The 24,802-nt window shown below is 51.1% G+C and overlaps 1 protein-coding gene across 4 annotated transcripts in view; it reads right to left on the bottom strand.

The window, feature by feature from the left end:
• Positions 1 to 3,475: 3,475 nt before the first annotated feature.
• Positions 3,476 to 24,802, bottom strand: part of PBX1 (PBX homeobox 1) — a 120,089-nt gene continuing 98,762 nt past the window's right edge. The window contains exons 4-9 of one of the 4 annotated variants that reach the window (XM_030454960.1): positions 22,465 to 22,673; positions 21,455 to 21,590; positions 18,354 to 18,513; positions 11,320 to 11,432; positions 9,758 to 9,847; positions 3,476 to 3,939 (exon numbers count right to left, since the gene is read on the bottom strand). In XM_030454960.1, the coding sequence (XP_030310820.1) occupies positions 3,847 to 3,939; positions 9,758 to 9,847; positions 11,320 to 11,432; positions 18,354 to 18,513; positions 21,455 to 21,590; positions 22,465 to 22,673 (801 nt within the window). In that variant the 3' untranslated portion in view covers positions 3,476 to 3,846. Of the gene's footprint in view, positions 3,940 to 9,757; positions 9,848 to 11,319; positions 11,433 to 18,353; positions 18,514 to 21,454; positions 21,591 to 22,464; positions 22,674 to 24,802 lie in introns of those variants that run through there. The other 3 variants (XM_030454961.1, XM_030454962.1, XM_030454963.1) reach the window with 3 other exon arrangements.

Genomic DNA, 24,802 nt, shown 5'->3' with positions numbered 1-24,802 from the left:
AATCACCTACAATTTTTTTTTTTTTTGGGTGGGATTCCCATCTTTTCATCACCCCCGTGCAGCTCAGCATCGCTCCCAGGCGCAGCAACCCACGGGGGGCTCAGCATCCCAAACCCCAAATCCCTTGGGATTATGTCCCTCTCTCAAGATAAAATCCACGCCCAGCTCAGAGCAGACACCCAAGGATCTTCTAGGGCTGGGGGGGGTGAAAACAGGTGGGGAGAGAGGAGAGAATCAAACCCCAACACCCCCCCCCTTGCTCCTCCTCCAAAGCCACCACCATCACTTTTCACATCACTTGGGTCACAGCTCCAAAGCACAGGGGAAGAGGCAAAGCATCACCTTGGACAGGTAGAAAGAAATTCAGCATCAAAGCCCCCCCCCCCCCACCCTCCCACCCCAAATAATGACCAAAAAAAAAAAAAAAAAAAATTAAGTAAAAAAAAATTAAAAATCAATGTAATTTCTGGGTTTCAGCATTAAGAACCCTAAGGTGTTAGCCTGTACCTATTAATGCTCACTATTCCAACCTTTTTTTTTTCTTTTTTTCTTTTTAAAGTTTTACAAAAATGAATTACCATCACTTTTCAACATAGTGTAAGAAGAAATGAGTGTGCACAACTCTACACTTTTCTAGCATTCTTGAACTAATTCACAAATGCAAGAAAATGGGGGAGGGGGGGGGGGGGGGAAGGAAAAAAAAAAACCCCCAAAACCAAAACCAACCCAAAACCATGGGAAAAACAAAGAAACAAGGAAAAAAAAAAAAAAGATGAATGTAGGTAGTTTGATGTTAGAAACTATACAGGAATGAAGCATTTGTTGCCACAGAAAGAGCAGGGTGGGACCTTCCCCCTGCTCAGTTTTAAGAGGGTCATTTTTTAGTCTTTTATTATAAACACTATTAAATTCCGACTGCCTTTTTGGTTTGTTTTTTGTTTTTTTTTTTTTTTTCTTTTCTCCTTTATCTGAATATACAAGAACATTCATTATCAAATGTTCATTATCATCAATACTACAAAGAACGAGACACAAATCGCAAGAAACAATGGAAAATGTTAATAAAGCTGAAAGAATCGTCGAGTTTTTTTTTTGTGTGTGGTTTTTTTTTTGTTTTTATTTTTTTTTTTTAAGTTTCTGCAGGGTTTTTTTTTTGTTTGTTTTTTTTTTGTGTGGTTTTTTTTGTGGTTTTTTTCTTTTTGTTTTGCTTTTTTGGTATCGAAGTCAGGTTTTTTTCTGGGCAGAATAATAATAATAATATATATATAAAAAAAAAAAAATTAAAGAAGAAGAAGAAGAAAGAAACCCACAACACTCTAGGTTGGAAGGAGGGAAAGGGGAGGAGAAACCAAACCCCCCCCTATTAAAAAATAACCAAGCAAATTAAAGAAAGCAAGCGAGCAGCTACTTCAAGGCAAACCAGAGGGGCCAACCAGGGAACCCAAGGGGTGAGTTGCAGAAGTACCATGGAGGAGCCAGCACCTCCCCAGGCAGAGCCCGAGCCAGGGGCTGCAGGGTGGTTCCCAAGAGGTACCGTGGCATTCCCATGGGAATGGCAGTGATGCCACCCCAGGGAACAGCCCTGACCCGGGCTGCATCCCCCCCGGATGCTCAGCCAGAAGGTTTTTAGGGAAACTCAGCTGGAAATGGTTAAAAGGCTGCACTGGGAAGGGGGAAGAGGAGGAGAGCAGGAAGGTGCAAGGATGGGGGAAATGGGCAGCACCTCCTGAGCATCCCTGCAGGGAACCAACCTTCCTGTTCCTCTGAAGGTGTTCTGGGGTGGGAGACAGCCCAGACCTGACATTTCACATCAATTTCCACTGCAGGGCACGGATGCAAGAGGAGGAGCCAGGAGTGTCTCCCACTGGAGAGCTAAGGAGGAAGGAAGGAGCAGCTCCTGCTGGGTCGTGTCCACCTTTCCCGTCTCACTCTGATCCCACCGTCTGAGAAGCAGGAAAATCCACGGGGGCTTTGGCATTTGAGGGAGGTCAGAAATTTCAGAGTGCGTGTTTCGGAGCCTTCTGAGCTTTCCCTGCACACAGAAGAAGGTTTCAGCTCCACTGCAGACGAGTCACACTGCTGGCCCCAAGCTGCAAGGTGACAGCATGCCGGAGCCACGGGCACATCCTTTTTTTTTTTTTTTTTTTTTTTTTTCCAGCAAAAGGGTGGAATTCTTTCTGGCAGAGCTTTAATTAACAGTTCCTGCTTAACGCTGCTCTGAGCTGGCAGTTCCCATCTGGAGAAGGCTGGCACCAGTGTAGGCAGGGAGGACATGGGACATGGAAGAGCACGAGATGTGGCCAAGAGGCATCAGGATCCATCAGGAGGTGCCAGACATGCTGCACCCACACGGCTCCCTGTGACACCCAGGGTCTTGCTGTGAGCTGGCTCAGCATCCCTCTGCCTGCTGGAGGAGCCAGTGGCCAGGGCAAACTGGTGCCTCCACACCTCATTCTTCACCTGAAAGCTGTGTCCTCCCAGTGCCAGCTGCCCGAAGGGGTGCTCCGTCAGGAATGAAGCCTTCCTCACCACCCATCACTTCTTGTCCAAAAAAAAAGAGGACCAGAGTGCCCATGAGTGCTCCTATGACTTGGGATGCTGCTCCAGGGATAAAACCAGCAGTGCCAGCTGAAGGACATCCCCAGGCAGAGCAGCCACCATCTCGCAGAGCCTTCACTCTCAAGCAAACTGAGAACCACCACCAAAGAGCACCCGGAGCACTCTCCCCACTGCCTCCAGCCCCGGGGATCCCACTGCCTGTCCCTCACTGCCTGCCTGCTGGGGCTTTGGGTGCCACCAACCTCTGTGGATCCCTCCTGCCCTTCCCATAGAGCAGCACAGTCCTGAAACAGGAGCCAACTCCCCGTGACATTCTCTTTGTCAGGAAAAACCCCAACACAAACCCACCACCAGCCACCCGAGGTGCTGTGAGTGACCCGATGAGGTCCAACCCATCCCCTGGGTCCTGCCTGACCCCCTGAAGCACCACAGGGGTGCTCTGGGCCCATTTCTTGTCCACCTGTGGCTTCATTTCCCTCCCTCCTCTCCACCCCCTCCTCCATGGGGCAGGGAGGACAAGGGGAGTGCCACAGCCACCCCAGCTCTGGAGCAGGGCAGGGACCAGGCAGTCGTGGGGTTTTCCAGTGCTGGGAATGAGCTGGTACCTTCTGGAAGTGAAGGGGAGTGTGCCAAGGGGGCTGCACCCACCCACCCACCCCATCACTGGTGGTGCCCGAGGGGACAGCCCAGCGGGTGCAGGGTTGGGGACAAGGAGGCAGAGGGGCTGTGGTGGCCCCATTCCCCAGGGAGAGGTAGTGTGAGAGGTGGGGGGAAAGGGGGGGGCTGCCTGCCAGCAAAGGAGAGAGAGGGGACACTGAGGTACATGGTGGCTCCTCAGAAAGATGCCGTGCACTGCTCTGGGGTTGTTGTTTTGTGTGGCGGGCTGTTGCTTTGTTGTTTCTGTGGGTTGCTGTGGTTTTTTTTTTTTGCTTTTCTTCCTTAAAAATCCTTCTACCTGGTGACACATCCTTCGGTGGGGAGGGGGCGAGGGGAAGGGAGTTGTGGTGTTGTGGTGGGGAAGGGTGGGGAGGGGAGGAGGAGGAGGAGGAGGAGGAGGAGGAGGGGAAAAGAGCGGCTTCTACCCAGAAAAGAAAGGGAAGAGAGTATAAAGAAGTGTCCAGATTGGCTGAAAAAAGCATCCCGACGAAGAGAAGAGAAGAGAAGGAGTCTTCTTGTGTGTGCTGATTGGGTTCACCTCCAGTCTGACTGCTGCGGTGGTAGGAGAGGCCCCCTCCCCCCCTGCCCCCGCCGGGGCCGGCTCAGCCAGGGATGCAATTTGCTGGGAGATCAGTTGGAGGTATCAGAGTGAACACTGCCAGGGCCTTCTGTGGGGGAGGTCACCGACGACGGGGTAGTAGCGTCTTGCCAACCTCCATTAGCCTGTGGGGAGGGGGACACGGAGGGGTCAGTCACCCAAAGGCACGCCGAGCCCTCCCCGAGACACCCACCCACCCAACCACCCACCCCAGAGCTTCTCCCCAGGCAGGGACAGGGTAAGAGGTAAAGGTGCCACCCTCCACCCCCTTTCTGGGTGTCTCATCCTGTTGTAAATCACTGGGCTCCATCAGTGGGATAATTCTGCTGCAAATGTGGGTTTTCATACATTGCAAGAGCTCATGGAAAGCCTGGTCCTTTAGAAAACATGGATTTCTCCAGAAACCCTGAGCTCTGGTTGTCTGGATTCGTTTGGGTTTTATTGTTTGCTTTTTTTTTCACCCTCAACTAGAACTCTTCCCCATATAGAGGAAGGAAAACAGCCAGCACCTCACCCCAGAAACCCCATCTTGGGATGTTACGTCAACCAAACAGGCAACGGGTCCCTAGGATGGGCTGAAGAGTGCCATGTCCCCCAGCATCACTCCATGTCCCATCACCAGGCCCACACGAAGCCATCAGCACCAATGGAGAACTCCAGCTGTGGAGAACCCACGTTGCCCAAACACCTCTCCTGCCCCCGTGAAGAAGGCTGTGTGCAGGGATTTGGCAAGACCCTTCAGTAAAACCACAAATCAATTTCTGCTGCCCCAGGCTGGTCCTCCACATTCCCTGTCCCCCATCCTCCAGTGACTCCAAGGCCAGACCACAAAGCGAGGTGCCACCACAGTATCCTCTCTGAGGGTTCATACAGCAAAGCAGAGGGGGCAGACTTGCTTTTTCTCCTAAAAACAGCCACAGAGCCAAATTCTCCAGCTTCTCCAGAGCAGAGCTCCAGAGGCAGGAGCTGGCAGTGTGCAGAACCTGCTCCTCGGTGCCTGCCATCCCCTTCAGAGAGGAGCAGATGTCCCACCCAACCTCCTCTGCTTGCTCTGACATTGATTCAGTGCTGGGCTAATTAATCCTTCCCAACTCCTGCACAACCTGCACTTGGTACCTCTGGACATGCCCAGGCTGCCTGTCCCACTGCCTCCAGCACAGGGCATCCATCACTGCCCCCCCTGACTGCCAGGACTCTGCAGAACCCCCTCCCAAAGAGGAGTGAGGGCAGGAAAAACCCCTTTGGCCAAGCAATTGTTTGGAAATTGCCTGTGGGCTGTCCCTGCTGCCAGAGGGAGGAAAGATGGGAGCAAAGCAGCTGTGGGAAGCCTCATTTCGAGGGGTGAAACCACCCTCGCAGCAGGACAGGCACAAAGCAGGAAAGACAGAGGTGTGCAAACACCCAGCACGCAGTGTGTGAACATGTACCCTTGGGAAGGGCTTCAGGAAATGGTGAGGAAGACAAGAATCACCACCTGAGCTTGCCAACCCCTGCTCCGTGCCACCTTGGGTGCAAGGATGCAACCAGACCACACACAAACAGCAGCAACCCCTCCACCTACGGGGACCTCCCCGTGCCCACCACCCCCAGCAGCTTCCATCTGCAGCCAGGCCACGACCCCCCCATCCCCGAGCTCCCCGAGATGCAACATCCACCCTCTGAGATGTCTTGGATGGCTGCAAGAAGCAGCAATTACTGCAGATTATCAGCCCGACAATGACAGGCCACGTAAAGAGAGACACAGAGCCAACTCCACCGCCCCGAGACTGGCATATTCAAGTACACTTAGGACATTAATAGCAATTTACGTGCCATCAGTGAGAGAGAGCCACAATAGCTGTGCTGGCAGCCTCTTATTACCAAGCCTGTTATTTGTTGGAGTTACAAGCTATAATCACAACAGAAACTTTCAAAACCCTTATCTTCCGTGACGCACCAAATCTATTTCAGAGCAGTAATTGCTATGTCACCAGAGAGTTTGCTTCTTAATGCACTCAGATGCCATTTAGTGTTTGCAGGGTCATTACGGGGAGCAGGAGGGGGGAGCACGGAGGGGGCTGCGTGGAGCAGGGCTCCGTCCCTGGCGTGCTCCACTATTTTTAGAGAGGCTTTGGCATGCCAGCCACGCTGGGAAGGAGTGAGAGGGAAAGCATCTTGCAGATCTGTGGCTCCTTGACATTTAGCATCCCCCTCAGATTGCTGGGGGGATACTCCAGATGGGGAATCGATGACCTTCATGTGACCCAGGAGCCTGTGCTGCCCATCACCACCTCGGATGCATCTGGTGGGAAGACAAGCACTGGAAAGGAAGCCCCAAAGTTGGCTGTGGTTTGGTCATCTTGATGCCATCCTTTGGTATGGACAAGCTCTTCATGAGGAGGCTGGATCCCCCCCCAGGCAGAGGGCATGCAGGCATCATCCCTACTCATCCCTCCTTTTCCTGGAGCTCACCCCATTACTGCAGGATGCATCTCATCACAGCCTGCTGGCCCTGCCTCAAAGCAAGGAGATAAATCCCTTGGGATCTCCCTCAAAGACAAAAGAGGCTTCTGAGGAGGCTTCTGAGCCTCACAAACCCTCTGAGGAGCCCCTGCACAGAGCTGTGACTTCTTCAGGAGGGGCAAAAGCCAAAGACAGCAATGGTTTCCAGGATGTTGATACCAAAAACTTTGCACTCTGCTGAACTTTAAAAATAGCCCCTTATTTTAGACTTTGAAATGATCTATAAATTTGAATACAGAGATTTTAGCAGGGTTTTTTTTCTTTCAAATGACTATAGCTCATTCATGAAGGGATGGATTTACAGGGACAGAGCAATGGAAGGAAGGACAATATTTTGGGTTGGGACCCTCCAGAGGATTATGGCACTAAAGATCCAGTATCTACTGGAACCCACCAGAACTTGGACATCTAAAACCTCCCCAAGCCTCAGGGACCTCCAGCTGGGTATACACATGGACCCCCACAAACACAAACTGTCTAAAGGAACCAAACACTTCAGAGAATAATCCCAGAACCTGCTGAGTTGGACGGGACCCAGCAGGATCATCAAATCCAACTCCTGTCCCTGTGTAGGGCACCCCAAGAACACTCCTCACTTGACAGTGCAAAAGCTTGTTGGAAGGGCTGGATCAGGCTCCAAACACCCCGTCTTTTCAGGGGGTGTGAGTCGGGGGGTCCCTCCTTGCTCTTAGGTCACTCCTGTCTCTACCATCTCTCCAACACCCCCAAGAGCCTCCCCTTCCTGTGCCAGGACCTGTGGAGGAGGAGGTGGCTGCTCCTGCTCTTCCTCAGCTGTCACCTTGGGTCACAGAGATGGCAACAGCTGGGACATTGCCCATCATCCTGCTAACCATGCAGAACCAGCCCCATCCCTTCTCACCCTGTGCTGAGCGGGGAGGCAGGGAAGGCTTTGGGTGGATTCCTGTTCTCAGCTGCCACGACGTGGGCGCGTTTAAAAATTCATCCTCCACCAAGGAAGGCAAAACCCCGAGCGTTGTCTCCCCTGCCAAGGTTTGCAGTGGTGGAGCTGGGCAACCTGCTGTTGCCTTCCCAGCCCTGACGGGCTCCAGGGATGACTTAACCTCAGCACGGTGCAGACATCTTTGTGACAGGGCTCCTGCCTGGGTTTCGGCTCATCTCCTCCCAGCAGCTCAGGGGGATGCTGGGGTGACGTGGGGACGGCAGCTTTCTGTGTCACTACCAGCTTTCCTCCACGTCCCACTGCCCTTCCTTGGCATGAACGGGTGCAGGGGAGAGGTGGGGAAGCCCCACCTGCTAGGAGACAGCCATCCTGCCTGCACTGAGCAGCTCCCCAGGACCCTGCCCACAGCCAACACTTCCCAGAGGGCACCCACACATCAGGGTGGACTAACCGGAGGATAGCAAAGGACCTGGCTGGATGGGAAGACACTGAGTGGCAATAAAAGCTACAAGCAGGAGCATGCTGCCTAGAATACAGCTGCAGCAACATACCTGGGGACAGAGAGACAACACAGAAGATGCTTCCTAAGCTTTCTGCTCAGCTCTAGACTCCCTGCCTTGCTCCCCACGCCTGACAGGTTTATGGGGAAACAACCCCCAAACCCAGGTGGTCACTTTGGCCACTTGCCACCCTGCCCCTCTCTGAAGAGCACCCATTTCGGGCCAATTTGGGCTCCTGTCCTCCCTGAAAACCCATCTGAGGAGCCACCATCTGCCCCTCCGTGGGAAGCACAGGGGAGACCTCTGCACCCTGCAGCTCTCAGTGCACCAGATCCCAGTGCTGCTCATGAGAACACTGGTTCTCCCATCACCACAGCCTGAACTACCAGCCCAGCCTTCCTTGTCTTATTCAGCTTCTGAGTTTCCATTACCTATTTCTTCTCCTCTTCCTCATTCCCCCTCATGATCCCCAGCAGCAATCCTCCCCCTGTACCCCGCCAAATTTTGGCTTAACCCAGCCCAGTGTTATTTTCCGAGCCAACTGCAACCACAATCAGCTCAGCCTCTTTCCTTGGGGGTATTTTAATTTATACAAAAGTATCATCTCTTATCATGATCAGCCTGCAATTCATTTACTCTCCGAGTATTAAAAAGCCAGAGAGGGAATACATTCAGCTCACAGAGAAATTAATGCGGAACGATGGGCTCTTTCATGTGGCATTTCCAAGCCCCGTTTTTGCAAGGGCCTTATGTAATGAGACATAATTATCTGCACATGTTCAATTACATTACTTCACAAATCCTCCCTGCCTCTGCCTCCTGACGTCAACCCGCCCGCTAAGCCCCAGCACCCGCAGGAGAGGGGAGCCCAGCACCCCCCGTCCCGCTGCACCCCTCTCCCTCTGCTGCTGGTGGCCACTTGCATGCTGATGGTGACACGCAAGGTGACAAACAGCACAAGCCTTGGCCAAGAGAGTGATGGGACTGGACGATGCGTCACGCTTGGGACCACCGTCCCACCCATCCCACCACCTGAGACCGCTTCACCTCCACCTTCTGCCTCCTCGAGGGGGATGGGGACAGGCTGCCACATCCAGGGCCATCCGTCCCCTCCTCCCTGCCACCCTGGACACCACCGCCACACCACCCACTCGGCGCTCGCAGCCTCCTTTTCCAGGCTGCCCTCTTCTCCCAGCTTGCTGTCACCACCGCTGAGATGGCGGACGATTGATCTGAGAAATGCGGTTGGATTGCTGTCCCGAATCTACACTGGGTTCTCCTTGTGTGTGTCTGATCGATTTCCCCCCGTCTGACACAGCTTGTCGCTACCAATTTTCATGCTAGTCAGAACCCGCCAGCGCACCCAAGAACAAGGAGAAGATGCTCTGGAGACCTCCCTCCCCCTCGCCTCACCCCCCGGTAGGGTTGGGCGAGGTTCCCTTGGCTTGGCGCCGGTCGCCTTTGTTGCGTTGCGGCGCTTTGGGGTTTGTTTGTTGTGTTTTTTTTCCCCCCCCTCCTTTTCTTTGCTCCTCTCTTTGCCCCCCTCCTTCCTTGCTGCCTCCAACCCCTTCGGGATGCGGGGCAGGGACGGGTTATTTTTAGGTGGCTGCTCCGGGATGGTGCCGTTGGCCAACACCTCTGGAGCGGGGCGTCGGCGGTGCCGTTCCCCGGCGCGGTGACGGGAGGTGTCACCTGTTTAGCAGCTCCTCTGGGCCCAGCGTGTGTGGCCGCAGGTGCTGGGGGGATGCTGATGGGCTCTGACAGTCCGAGACGCCAGCTGCCTGCACACAGCCTGCCCCGTCGCCACTTTTTTTGTGGGCAAAGCTCTGCCTTTGGCGTGACCGATACAGAAGCAATAAACTAGGTGACCGTAAAAGGAAAGACAAGTCCTACTAAGTGGCATTCCGAGCCCTATGGCTTTGAAATAATTGGTAGTGAGAGAAGAAAAATGAAAAAAAAAAAAGGAAAATAACATAAAACAAGAACCCGAGCCTATTTTTTGTTTGTTTTTTTCCTTACACTGATGCCCTGCGGACTATACATCTGACTTGCTGCGAGTCCATCACTGTATCCTCCTGTCTGGCTGATAACATGGCGAAGGGTATCCACCTAAACAGACCAACAACAACAGAAAACACAGATTAGAGTGAATGAAAGGTTAACGGGCAAAGCTGCTTTGTTTCATTTTGGTAAGATAAAACCAAACCAACAGTAGTAATAATAGCATTAATAGAAATAAAGGTATATATGCTTAAAGAGGGGTAAAAGGGAATCGCAGCGGGTCTTATGGCGAGACAAGCCAGAAGACCTCTCCTTCCTCCCTTGCCACCCCCCTGCCTGCCCTGTCACACGCTCCTTGGGTCTCAAGTCCTTTGGCAAAAAGAGGGAAGAGGGGGGACAGCATGGCAAGCGTGGGGTGGGACCTCCTGGAGCGCCCTGCTGCAGCTGGCTCCACCACTGTGCCCAAGGACCCACAGTCCTACCCTGACCTCCTGAACCCTTCAGCCCCAAGCTCACAGCAGTGGAAGGAGATCCTCAAGGACAGCATCTTCATGATGGAGGGCCCAGGAAGGGAACATACCTACCACAGCAAGGGCACGGGCAGCTCTCTCCCTCCACTCCCCCCTTGCCCAGCCCCATTGGTGATGAGCGCAGGCAGCACCTCTGCTCGCCCAGGGACACAAAGGTTTGCTCTGTGTCCAGCACTGCCAGGACAGCAACCTCGGCTTTAGAGAGCTCTCCTTGCCCAATGTGTCAGAGTGGCTGTCATCTCCCAACACAGAACAGAGCCTTAGGCACCAGAGAATGGACTCGTGGCACATCTGGACAGCGGATGGGAGGTGGGAGAGCTGAGTGAGTTTCTGGCTATTTTAAGTTCTTTCTTTTTTTTTTCCCCCAAAGCACGGGCTAATGTTTCAGTAACGCTGCTCCAAGCTCCCTCGCTGTGTCTTCCTGGTGTGTACATGGGTGGTGTGAGTGCCTCTGCTTTGGGGAGGTGGCGAGATGGGGAGGGGTGGCTTTTAATTTAAAAAAAATAAGATAAATCTGGTTGTGTGTATGAGCGCTTCTTGCCTTTCAGTAGACACCTGGTTTGGCACCAAAGGAGTAAGTGGAAGCCTTGTGAAACGAGACACCAGTCCAAACATCTGGCCCCTTCCCTTGGAAGAATAGAGCAAACAGAACCTAACCCTCAGCTGCTTTCGTTTGAGTTCATGCCTGTTCTCCTAAACCTCCTCTCGTCCTAGTACGACTGACAAGCCAGAGCCAAATGCATTCACAAAGTGTGGGCAAGTCTCCTCAAGACCATGGTTGTTGGTTTGGTTGGGTGTTTGGTTTTGGTTTCTTTTGGATTGATTTTTTTTGTTTGTTTGTTTTTTTATTTTTGGTGGTTGCCGCTGTTGCTTTTTTTGGTTGGTTGGTTGGTTTTTTTTTCAGTTTGGTTTGCCTTTTTAAAGTGTTGGTTGTTTCGTTTGTGCTGGTTGAGATTTGCTCTTTTGGGACGGGAGGGAGAAGTGCCAATACAACCAAAGGCTCCTCCAACACTAATGCATTCACTGGCAGTACATCGGATGGGTCCCTACCTGTGACTGCACGTTGGCTCCAACCTGGGCCCCTTGGTAAGAATCCCCATTGAGAGACTGCACGCTCATGAACAAATCTCCAGAGTTTGACATGTTAAAAGAACTGGAAGAACCTGGAAAGGAAAGAGTGAGGCACCTGAATCACAGAAAGGAAAAAGATCCACCCCATGACTCTCAGCCAAGAGGAAGGAACAACATGCAAAGCAACCACAAAAACATAACACAGTCAGGTTAGTAGTATGAAGAACAGAGCAAGCAAAAAAAAAAAAAAAAAAGCACTCTTGAGGTTATTCAAAGCCACATGTTGTTACAGCTCAATGCCAAGAACATTCTTCAGCAGCTCCTCAGCTGGAGGAAGGAAGGATTCTTCATGCTCTCCATCAAGACAAACAAAAGGCAGATTGGAAGGCTCAGTCAGACATCAGACAGCCCTTTCCCTTCATTGCAGGGTATCAAAATCCTTCAGGCAGCTTTGAAAATCTCAGTTGTTGAAAGTGTCCACTGTGCTGGAGACCAGGATTACCCAACAACCGAGCAAGAGCAGAAGCTGTGACCCACACCACGGGGGTTCCTGAGAAGGTCAGGGCAGGGTGGGTGGGTGAGCAGGGGGTGAGCACATCCAGACACCATCCAGTCCCAGGGCTGGAGCTCTGCTGAGCCACGGGGAGCTCTGCAAGGGAGTGGTGTGTGGGGTTTGCCTTTGGGACATGAGGAACCCAGCCCTGGTGGGAAGTGCCAGCAGCAAAAGGCTCACAAAAACGTGAAGGTACCTGGGTTAGACTCCCAGTACCCATCACACTGGGAAGTGTCTTTCATTGGGATGGGCTATGAGAAGGGTGACACAGCCCACCTGGGCCAGCTGCACCAGGAGGACCAGCTCTGTAAGTAAATTCCCCACTGCATGCACCAGTCACCAATGTTACACTGAAAAATGGTAACGGGCAAGACAACTGGGATCAGGAAAAAAAAAAAAAAAGATAAATTAAAAGGAAAAAAAAAACCCAAAACAATCCTGACTGCAGAAACAAGGCCTTCTGCTTCCAGCTTCAAGATATCTGAGTACCTCCTCAACTACTGAATGGGAGAAACAAACCCATCACACGACTGGAAGGTGAGGGAGGAGGTAAGGGGGTTAAAAAATAAATAAAAAGGTTTTATGGGATTATTTCAGAACTTGTCGTGCAGATCAGCATGTTAAGTGTGAGACAGCTGAACGTGCAAGGTTTGGTTATAAACGTGACGTTAGCCTTGGAAAGGAGAGACTTCAGGGGCCCAGGTCAGCTACACTTTCAGCTCCAACCCCAAATACACTCTTGTCATCTCCACTTCAGACTTTGAGGACTGGCAACCACAGTCCTGGTGGAGTTGCCCAACTATGGCTCATGCATACGCTCTGAGGAAAGGCCTGGCAATTCCTCTTCCCTTTGCTGCAGAGGGAAGAAACACTCTGGACAGACCCCAGCTTTGCCCTGGAGCTGGACCAAGGAGCATCCTCTGAAGCAAGCCACCCCAAGAAAGATGACGGAGCTGGTGGGAGGTCTATGCTGGAGACTTCACGTTCACTAAACTCTCTGTAGCTCTCTGGCTCTTTTGTCAGGTGCTGGCAATCCTCAGAATTAAAGGAGAGCAGAAACATCACTGCTAATACAATGCCCAAGACAACTGAGAGCCTCATCTTGAGCCTTGGATCAGAACCCTCCCACCAGTGCCTGGAAAGAGCAGAGCCAGGAATAGTTCATTGCTCACTGCCAACCCTGCCCAGCCTTGTTCCAGAGAGCAATCCCACAGTCCTGGGAAAAAATAACCTGGAGTAGTCAGCAGGCAGCTGTAACCATCACCTCCTCAGCTGAAAGAGGGCTCCTGGCACTGCCTGACCTCTACAGGTTACTTGCTATTTTAAAGGCAGAAAAACCTAAGGAAATGAGCTGGTGGACTGAGCAGAGCCCACCCTGACACTGCTCATCTTCATGATGGGCACTTCTCACATACCCAAAGGTGCTTCCCACTGGGTTTCCTCAAGGGTGGATTTGCCCCCTGGCATAAAAGGACAGGGCAGCAACACAGCTTCAAACCCCTGCAGTGGCTGAGAACCAAAGGACTTTGCAGCTACTGCTCACAAGAAGCACAGAATATTCTCCTGTTCTTTTAAGGCGAGCAGGAACCTTTGAAATCACACAAATAATGAGTGGCAGAGCTCAGAAGAGGACTTGGGAATCCCTGAGCCCTTGGCAGGACATCACTTTCTCTGCCCCTAGCAGAGAAACATTTCACCCCACCTTCCCCTAAAAAAGAAAATTATAACAACGATAACAAATAAAAATGCCATCATCTTAACTGGTGTTTTATTAAAACTTAACAAACCTGGTGATAAACCTGAGACTGTGAGGGAGGAAGTCAAAATAAACCAACAGCCACAAAGTTTGCTTCAGAAAGCATGCAGACATCATGAGGAGCACTGGAGATGTCACAAGATACACACTGCTATTGGCACAGGGTGTTTTTACAGTCTGTGTGCATATCTACGTGGTAAATGTGTCTTGTAGCTGCAGTGGATGCAAAGATAAATATGCACATCCCAATGGCCTTGCATGTCCAATGGATCTGTTTGTATCAGAAATATAACTGCAGAGAGCCCTCTGTGCTGCCTCTGCTGCTTCAGTGTTCTGCTGCCTTCCTACGGATGACCCAAAAGCCTCAGATGGCCAAAATCTGGATGGCCAAAAAGTCTCAGAGATGTGGCTGAAGGGACTGATAAACTGGGGTGAAGAGAAGGGTAGGAACCTGAAGAGTCCTGGAAGTTAAGACTCTGGTATCCAGGGACAAGATCCAGGAATGGAAGTGAAATCCTTTCAACATCACCCATCCAACCTGTCCCTCTGAAAGGCTCCACTGTGAGCACACCAAAGGTTTTCAGTTGTTGTAATTTGAGCTGGGGCTCCTCAAGAACTGAGAGGGAACACCTGAGCCAGTGAATCCAGGAGGGAAGGGCTCTTGTCCTGCCATGGAAGTCCCTTGATGTCATTTTGTGTAGACAAACGAACCAAACCAAACAAACCAAACAAAACACAAAACAAACCCAGAAAAAACCCCAACACTTTCCAAGAACTGTAGCAATGTGAAACAGTGGTTAATCTTCAGCTAATCTTATCAACCTCAAGACACATCACTGCTATTCCTTTGTGATGAGTTTCTACCAAGGCAACAGCACCTTTACAAAGAGGGGTGGAAAAGCTGGAACAAGCTTTGGGGCTGAGATCTTGCTCCTGGGGGAAAGTGTACATCAGAACAGTGCCTGCAAAGATAGCTTTTCCAGCCCTGGCTTTACTGCTGAGTAAAATCAACTTCTGCTTTGCCTCCAGTTAAAAATCCTCACAAATTTGACTGCTGATTTTTTCTTGTACCTCTTATAGAATCATATAGAATCATAGAATTGGCTGAGTTGGAAGGGACCTCTTCTCCAGCTCTTCAGGATGCTTCTTCTCCAGCATCTCTAATAACTTCCCTAACGCTTTCATAGTCTCCACTTCCACCTCAAATTTTCCAGGACCTCTAACAAGGGTTAGAGGGTTTGCTCTAAAGCATCTGATAACTCAAATGGCACCTCTGAACAGCTTCTCTGATGAAGCAGGGTCCTCTCCAGTGCTGCACTCTGGAGCAGTGATTGCCACAAATGGAGAAAGGCAGTGAAGATACAACAGTCAGGCTTGTGCCTCATGAAATACCTTTCCAGACAGCACAATCCCCTCCATCAGTAGCTTAGCAAGATGCTTTTTACAAAAGGGTGAACAGGAAAAAAACAAAACAAAACAAAACCAAGAAACCAAACCAGCTCAGGATGATTTTGGCTGCTCTGCATGGAAGGTTTCACTGGATGTCATCACCTGTGCGTGGCCCTTGAGGGCTCTGGTTGGCAAAAAGGGTCTGTCCACATAAAACAGCTTTCATTTGCCATGTGGTTTTTGTGCTGAGATTGTCCAGGCAATCAAAGTGAGGATGGGGAGTTGTTAGCCCAAACGAGCCAGACTTCTCAGCTTATTTGAACATCTGGCTGATAAAGCCCAAGTGCGTGTATTCAGGATGAAAAGGTGTTTGACATTCAGGCCTGGGTGACTGAGGATGGGGACCCTGCTCTGAACGTGCCAGATGGCTAGACAGATGCAAGCCTTGCCCTTGTCAATGTGTGGCCAATCTCTTTGACTGACTGGAGCCATTCACCAATCTCCAGTAACGTGGGCATCAGTGCAGGGAACAGATGGGTCTGTGTAGCCACAGCAGAAATGAATTTAGCTCCTGTACCAGGTTCCAGTTCCACCTCCTCTTCCAACACCACGGCCCTCCAGGGACTACATTTCTGGTCACTTCTTTCTCATGACCTGTCCTCTGCCTACTCTCTTTCTCTCCACATGCCCTACAATGTATTTAAACCAGAAAGCCCTAAAAATTCCCTTCAACTCCAACTTTTTTTTTTTTTTTCCAGGCTCCTTCCTCACCAAACTCTCAGCCAATGATTTCCTGGAAACAGGAAAAAGCCCACGGTATAAAAGAAGAGGAATCATCTTAGCTCATCACCTCTTCATCCACTTCGAAGTTCCTCCCAGGGCAATTCAGAGTATCTGGATGGCTCCTGGCCCTAGGAAACATCCCCCTAACCTTTCATAAAGAGCTGTTTCAGACCTGCTGTGTGCCTTCTTGCTGTTAGCCCCCCCCAGGACACCCTGAAGCAGGGGAAGTCACCCAATTTCTGGTGTCCTCAGGACATCCTTTGCCCCACAGTCTGACAATGCAGGGTTCCATCCACACCTCTCTAGCTGGGGACATCTCAGCCTGGGATGCCACTGTTGCAGATAAAATCCTGAGGTCCTTCCAGCTATCTTCTGGATAGGAAGATATCCTTGGAGGAAAGGACTACAGGGACATCCAAACCCACTGCCTCTGCAAGCTGACCCAGAGACTGCAGTGGTGCTGACCATGGGGCTTCCCCTCTGCTCTGCTCCCTTGCAGCGTGCAGGGAGGGTGGGGGGATCTGGGTCAGGGCAGAAACATTTTGTTTCTAGCAGAAGGATCTCGATGACCCCCAACCTCACATTTAGATGCTGTGCTTTAGCTCTGCTGCCACAAGAGGGGTGTGAGAAGAGCTCAGTGTTTCTGGGGTGCAGACAAGTGAGTTAGGAAGAAGACCCAGGAGCTCAAGCCTTATGTGCTAATAACAAGACTGTTTGTCCTTCCTGGAAAGCATAGTGTTATCCAGGGATGAGCTTGGCTGTTTACTGCAGGTAGCAGGCAATTCATCTTTGAAACAGCCAAGTTACTGCCTGTGGGGAAGGCACAGAACCAGCCTCACACCAGAGCACGCTTTAAACTGGGCTGGCACTGGGGAAATGCCTATCCCAGGACATGTGGGCCAGATCCAAACCCTTGTAGGCAACTTGAAACTCCTCCCTTGCCACTCCAGACCTTTGGATCCAAGTCCCATTGAAGAAAGGGGACAAGAAGGAATGCTGGGGCTCTCTGGGTCCACTGACAGCATCACAGGCAGCAGGTCCCTCCCTCAGCACAGACAACTCTGCTTCCTAACCCCCAGCCTGTTCTCCAGGGGCATTTTAGCACCTAGGGGCTCTACCTGAACAGGTGTTCTGAGGGAGCTGTTTGGGAAGGATGACGTTTTTTAAAACTGGAAAAGAAAAAAAATCCCAAAATACAAGACTCAAACAAAAGTCCTCCAAACCATCTGTCCTGAAGAACACTCTGAGCACCTCATCTGATCCTCCAGATCTGGGGGTGCTTCTGGGGTGCAGCTCCCCTGCTCCCTGTCCCAGGCAGGGCTGCACTCACTACAGAAGCTTGTCCTGATGGCCACCACCATTTCCATGCTGAGCCACTGGTGGGCTACTTAACATCCAGCTTCTCCTCCTGCCCACCATCCCCTTTTCTCCCCCACCATTTTTGCTCTCTTAATAGCACACCTGACAGCAGCATCACACCTGACAGCAGCATCACACCTGACAGCAGCATCACACCTGACAGCAGCATCACACCCTAGTGAAACACTGGCACATCCCCACTCTCCCTCCCACCCCTAAAAAGAAAACAGGCACACACAGACATGTCCATGGATAATGTTCACTTTTTTCCCTGCTTTTACACAAATCCCAGCTTTCCATCCTTCATGCCATGTGGGAGTGGAGCACAACCAGCTGTGGGTTTTGGGCTGGCTGTACCACACCTGAACTAAAACATCTTCCTTAAAGCAGAGAAGTTGAAATCTGGGCAAAGTGCTCTGTGCCTTTGACCCTCAAAACAAACAGATGGAAATAATGAGCAGGAAACGAGGAAAGGGAACCCAGGGATTGCCCTGGATCGGGCTGACATAAAGGAAAAGTCAACTTCACAATGGGCACACTGGTGGAGGTGATCCAGACACTGTCATGTGAGCAACCAAAGGTAACCACAACAGAAAGGAAACCAAAGGATAAGAATTTACCCCAGACAACCAAAATGGCATGAATTAGGACATCCCAGAAATGCTGGGTTATTGGGGCCACTCGTGCCTCCAGCCCCAGAGAAACAGAACCATTATGCAAGGACTTTTTTTCAATATTTTTTTTCCTCCCTCCCACCCCCAGGTGTAAGCAATTCCAGCAATCTTTTCCCAGATCATTTTTCAAGTTTTGTGTTTACCAACCCTGTATATAAGCCCCAACATGGCAGCATCAGTCACAAGTTTAGATCACATCACTTTTCCAAGAAAAAAAGAAACAGGGAAGGGGAAAAGAAAAAAAAAAAAAGGAGAAAAGAGAGGGGAAAACAAATACAAAGAAAACTAAAGTACCCCCCCAAAACAACCTCAAAACCAAACCCATCTCTTTTTTTTATTTTTAAACACCACAAAGGTGAGCCAACCAAAATCATCAGATAAAAATAGAATTAACTGAAAGGAGAAAACAAGAGACAGATTAGAGGGGGGGGGAAGAACCAACAAAAAACCCCAAAACCAAACACTAATGACCCAAAATAAAATAAAAACAAAAACTAACCAGCTGAATTGGGAGTTGAGGGTGAGTTAGCCTGGCTTCCATGGGCTGACACATTGGTAGCCGTGACAGCCGTTTTGGCAGCATAAATATTGGCTTCCTCTTGAAATTTACCTATGTTCTTCTTGTACCGGATTCTCTTATTTCCAAACCAGTTTGATACCTGGAGTGAGTTGGAAGAGAAGACAAAGACATTAATGTTTCAGTCCTGGTGAGTGGGGCTGGGTGAGGAAGGTGGATTAGTGCATGTTCTTTCCCCCCGGATCCTCCCCATTTTCCCAGCCATGGAAGGAAGCTCCTTCTACCCACACACGTCACATCAAGCCCAGGAAAAGTGGTGGGACCCCCCTTGGGGCTCCTGTGGATGCTTCTGGTTCCTCTCTGGATGGGATGTCCACTAAGGGGATGCTCCACAGAAGCCATCAGACCTACCCAACAAAAATGTCAGACGGGTTAAAAAACCCTGAGAAAGTCAAATGACTGAAATTGCACAACCTGGAAATGTGTCATTTTGGAACTTTTCATTTTCCTCCTCCTCCAGTCCCTTTGACAGGGACAGATGCCCCAGATGCCCCTTCTCCTCCCTTTGGAGAAGCCAGGGATGGCTTTCAGGGCTAACACCTGATGAATTTATTTCTGACAAAGTTGCCTTGATGTGACCAAAGCTTTTGAGCCACCTGAGTAGTAGCAGTGCAAGAGGCCAGAACTGGGTGTTCTCCATCCAGCTGAACTCAGCTTTGTGAGGTTTAACATACAGCAGGACCTCCAGGGGAAGGCTGGAGAGGCAGGAAGGGGTCATCCTAAGACCTATTTTCGGTTCCAGGGAAGAAGCAAGTCCTTTGGCAAGGGGGAGGAAATGCTTCCACCCTGTCTGCCATCTCCAAGCACCTAGAAGTGTGCTGAATGAGGGCAGTGGACTTTTTTTTTTTTCCCCCAAAGAATAAAGAAACAGGGTTCTTTGGTGGGGTGGCTGAAAATGATGCACCAGATCTGAAGGCAGAATGAAATGGTGCAGCTCTGCTCACACCAGTCCTGGGGAAAGGTGTTTCCCTGTCTCTGCATCAGCACAGTGCAGGAACCTCAGGAAGTCCCAGGGAGAGGAACAAGCAGGTGATCTGAGCAGGCTGTCAGGGTAATATCCTTGGATCAATAGTATGAAGACTCAAAGGAAACATTGCTGGGACAACATGCCAGGTGTCTGGAAAAATACCCCAAAGTTTGCATGTCAGAGGTTCAGCAAGGTGAAAAGAAACTCCAAAGTCTGTGAAATCTGGCTGTGATACCCAGGAAGAGCTGCTTCACCCAGGACCCACTGAGAACTCAGTGTTCACAGACCCCCACTCAGTGCCCAGCTGATCATCAGCCTCTTCACTTGGGAGTCTCTTCACTGTGTCATGGCAAATAATTTCAGAGAAGACATGGGAAATGTTCAGCCTAGAGAAAAAAAGGAAAGAAGAGACTCCCAGGAGGCAAAAGGCAGTAACTCAGATCAGCATCCTGGGTGGCACCAGGAACAGGCACTGTTTGCAAGGAGCTCCCATTCTACTTCTTGGTCCAGTTTTCTCATTCATGACAATGTACTCCTTCAGGATCTTCCCACTTGGCTATCCTTCTACAATAGGATTCATGTGCTGGAGCCAGTGGGCAAACTCTGAGGGCCACAGGACAAGAAGCCAGGAAAAATGGCCACCACAATCCAGCTTCAACTTAAAAGGTGTGAAGTCAAGAACCTGCCTATCCTGGTCAGCTCTTGAGTTCAGATGAACTCTGCTCATTACTTGCACAAGGTGATGCTGTCTCATGTTCCCAAGTAGCCCCAGCAAAAGCTGAGACCTGGCTGTGTGTTTGCTTCTGCCTTCTTTGGTTGGAGAAGGGAAGGAGATCCTGGAGACAGGGATGATGCAGCCTGGCCAAAAAATATCCTAAGCACAGCATTTCTCCTGGGCATTTTCTTTGTGCGAGGGAGAAGCTGTAAGTGTGAACAGATGAATTAAAAGTGAGAGGGGAAGCATCAGGACTGCTGTAGTTTTACCTAACAATATGTGCTGTCTCTCATAGGTAACTCTGGGCAGAATCAAACACTTGGATCCTTCAGCCCAGGGGATGCCACTGGAGTGGCTCAGCGGGTGTTCAGCACAGTGATGACACCTTCCCTTGGCTGCTGCTGCTCCTGCTGAAGGCAGACATGCTCTCACAAGGATACCAGATGCTGCTGCTGTCTTCAGTTTGCTCAAGCAATCAGCAGGCATGTGCCTGGGAAGTGGCCCAAGATGGGGAACACAAAGGGAGTTTAGAGGAAGTGCTATGCTCATATGAGGACAAGGATACCAGAGGCCATACAGATGCTTGCTCCATGCAGCTTGCTCCAGAAAGCAAAAGAAAAAAAGAAGGGCAGGCCTGAGCAATGTAGGGTTGAACACTTCCAAGGACTGAGTGCAATCCTCACAAATCCCAGCAGATCCCAGGTCAAAGCTACAGACTCCAGGAATTACGTGTCTGCCCTGAATGTATGGAAATAATTCAACTTGTCTTTATTGAGCACCTTTCTGTGAGGGGTAAGCAAGTCAGGGAGATGTCATGGCCTGCAGCACGAAAGTAATGACAGAGAGAAATGACCCTGAGGAAGCCCACCCTCCTGGAGCAGCACCTATAACCATTAGCTCACCTGAACCAAACCCTGCCCACCAGGACCTTGTCCTTCCTACCTTATTGAGCAAAATCTGCACAACTCTTCTTATTGCCTTCAAATCCCTTGGCTTGCAGAATGGACTTTCAGCTCAAATGAGTCCTTCTTGCAAGCCAGCTCAGTGCTGGTTCCCTGAGGAGAAGACTTTGCCTTTCTGGGTCAAGCCACATCCTTTCTGTGTCGTTAACACCTTGGCTGCACACACAGCCATCAGTCCCTGAAGTGTTCATCCCTTTCAAACCCTCTCCCAAACCCTCTTTTTCCAACTCTGGCTTCACTCTGCAGGTCTGCTGTCTGCTCTCCCATCCCCTCATTTAGTACTGAAATGTTCCACAGGGGGACAGGACTGACTGGACTGATGTCTGGAACCTGGCTAAGGTTTAGCAGCTGCATTTTCTGTGTTCCTGGGGCCTCTCACCTGTGAGACTGTGATGCCACATTTCTTGGCTAGCTCTTCTTTGGCTTCCTCACTGGGGTAAGGGTTGCTGAGATGGGAATAGAAATACTCATTCAGGATTTCCGTGGCCTGCTTGTTGAAGTTTCGTCTCTTCCGCCTTAGCACGAAGAAAGGGGGAAAAACAGAAGGAAAAACAGAAGGGAATCAGTGCCAGGAAACCAGAAACTGGAATGTCATTTTAGGTACTCTGACTTTCTCCATTTCCCTCCCTCCTTCCCATGTTCCTGGGAGCACAGAGTATCATAGAGTCATAGCCAGGAAGCTTCTCATCTGTGCCTTGCTGCTGACTTCTCTCTCAGCATCTTCCAAAATAATTTAAGTCTCCTTCCCAAATTATCACCCTGGCTCACAGACAAGTCTTAAAGCCAAAGCATCACTGCTGCTCTGCAAAGCTCCACGCTGAGAAAGCAGTGGCAGACACAGGCTTGAAGTTTGATGTATTTGCAGCTGGTTACTATCTGCCTGCTACCTCCTCCCTTACCCCCTGGGAGGAGCTGCCTCTCCTCTCCTCCCCATCCCAAAACCCAAGCCACAGCTTGCATGCAGCCAGCTGGGGGAGTGAAATAATTCTGCAGCAAACTGGAAATCTGGGACAATGGAAACTGAAGGAAAAAAACAGGAACCTAGAGGGGACAGGACAGGCTGGAGCAGCTGAAAAGCTCCCCAGCTGAAGAGCAAATCTTCACCACGGAGGTTTGCTGGAATATGCCACAGAATCTTCTTCTGCTGGAGCAAAACTAACAGGTGGAACTCTGCAGGTACAGCTGGACCCCTCCCTGGCACCGAGCTTGGATGTCTCCAATTACTGCCCACTCCCTGCAGAGCCACAGCTCAGGGGAAGGAAGATAAAACCATCCCTACAGCTCCAAGAAACACTCGCCCTGCAGCCAGGCAGGGATTTCCTCCAGAACCTCAAAACCCCCTGGAACACCACCAAAGAGAAGGGGAGGAGGGAATGCCAGGGACCTCACCGTGCATCCAGAAATCGGGAGCGCAGGATCATGACGGCTTCACAGGTGCTTTGCTTCAGCTGCATCTGGATGGAGCTGAACTTGCGGTGGATGATGCTCACCATCCGCTCGATCTCCTTGGGAGAGATGGGTCTGGTCCGGCTCTGCTCACGCAGCAGGTTCATCACGTGGGTGGTGAATTCGTTGCATGCCTGGGATGGCAAGAAAAGCAAAAGAAACCCCAGGATGGGAAGGTCATTCGGTGGTGTCATGGAGAGCACAAGGGAGGTGCTGGTAGGGAAGGAGAAGCCAGTGGAGGCCTCAGGGGTTGGGGTTTTTTGGCAAAGTGTGATGGTTCTTGGGGGGGAAGTCAGCTTCCCTCATCTGCCAGGCATAAGAGGCTCTGACCAAACATGTTGAGAAAGGCAGGAGACAATTTCTTTGCTCTTGGGGATCATGGGTGGAGCTGGGGCAGGTGAAGCCCTAGGACTCCTGTAAAGAGTGAAAAACTCACAGCCAGTGTTTTTCTGGATGGGACTGGAAGAGCCACAGACCCTGAACTAGGGACCATGAACCTTTTGACCTGCTGTTCTTCCTCCCACCACCCCAGCTGGACACCAGCAGAGCCCCTGTTCCTTCATAGGAGCAGTTTCCAGAGAGACAGGGCACTACTCTGTGCTCTTACCACGTCTGATCAGAGGTAAATAATGATGATTAAAGCCTGAGTGAGTCAGGAGCACTGACAAGTAAGGGTAAGCAGGTAATAATCCCAATTAGTTTGCTGCTGGCACAGCAGTGTCTGGCAGCTGCCATGCTGGGAGGACAGGGCAGTGAGAGGAGGCAGGGTGAGATGGGAGGGAGGGATTTCTGGATGAAAGCCACTGCATTGCCCTCTCCTCCATCCCCATGAGCACCTCGAGGGCACGACAGGATCCTTCAGTTCCCAGAACCAGTCTGGGATCCAAGCACTGAAACCCAGGTTGAGAGCAGCACTCAGACACTGATGGCTGAAAAAGCTGTCGGTGCTCCTGGGACACAGGCAGCTGCTCCGGGGACAGTGATGGGGACACTGGGAAGAAGGAGCTAGCAGGGGAAAATGACCCTGGTTTTGTGGCCTGGCAACATAGGCTTTACTCACTATCTTCCACCTCATCATTCCAAGCTCCTCCAGCAGCTTCTTCCCCTCTAATCATTATCCCCAGGGCTGGTCCAGGAGGTGCCGAATCCCCTCCCACGGCTCAGACCCCAGAGGGAGATGTTCCCAAGGACAACTGAGCCCCTCCAATTGCCCATCACCAGCTGACAGCTCCCACCTCCCGGGGTGAGCTACCCGAGCTCCCAGCCAGCCTCCTCTCTGCTCCCAGACGCCTGAGCAATTCCAGCTCCTCTCCTCTTGGCGTGAAATAAAGAGCATTAAAGACAAAATTGCCGGCGAGCGCTGTCACAGCAGCAGCCAGACACCACGAGAAGCCACGCTGCCCAAACAACCAAGAATGGGACTGGAGAGAGGGGGGGATGGAGGCTGAGAACCCCCCAGCCCTGGTTTTGCAGGGTCACCAGTGGTGACACCAGACGTGTGGCCTGGCACGGCCATTCCCAACCCAGCTCCCTGAGAAACACAGCCCTCTGGGTGGGATGCAAGGAGGAAAAGAGGTGGTGGCCCCTAACACCCCCTGGGGCTGGGGTATTATGTCTCCTGGGTCTGGCTGTGGGGAGCAAGAATGATGCAGAAACAAAACCATAAAGCAACCCAACTCCCCCCAGAAAGGGGAGGAAGGAGCAGAAGGTCCTTCCCTGAAGCCAGTCCCTTGCTGTGTCCTTGGAGAAGGGTCCCTGCTGGCTCTGCCCTTCATGGTGTCTCCTCAAGCTTGGGTGACAGAGGACAAGAGGTTTTCTCTCCCCCTCTTCAGCTGAAAGATGAGCCCTGATGTGCTCTCCAGTCCCACCCATGTGGCAGACCTGAGGCTCTCACCACCCCAGCCCATATCCCCTGCTCTGAGGGACTGAAAGGGTTGAGAAGAGCCAACAAAGCTCACCTCTCCAACCTGCTCCCTGTGCCCTGCCATCCCTCTTCCTCTGATGTCCTGACAAACGCCCTTCATGGTGTCACCATCCTTGGCTTCTCCAACACCAGAGTTCTCCCTGCCCACCCTGACTCCAGCTCCAACCCAGGGGCACCCATCTAAGGTACCTTCACACCACTCCTGGATGCAGGGCTGAAGATGCCAACCAACAACCTCAGCTTGGTCAGTGGGGCAAAATGTCCCCCCAGCCCCACCATACAACCAGTTAGCCACATAAATTGGGAACCAGGCTGACTTGCCCATAGACACCCTGGCAGCTGCTTACAGCCCTGTGG

The sequence above is a fragment of the Calypte anna genome, chromosome 8, assembly GCF_003957555.1.
Source record: "Calypte anna isolate BGI_N300 chromosome 8, bCalAnn1_v1.p, whole genome shotgun sequence".
NCBI lineage: Eukaryota > Metazoa > Chordata > Aves > Apodiformes > Trochilidae > Calypte > Calypte anna.
This window is presented reverse-complemented; position numbering and strand designations above follow the sequence as displayed.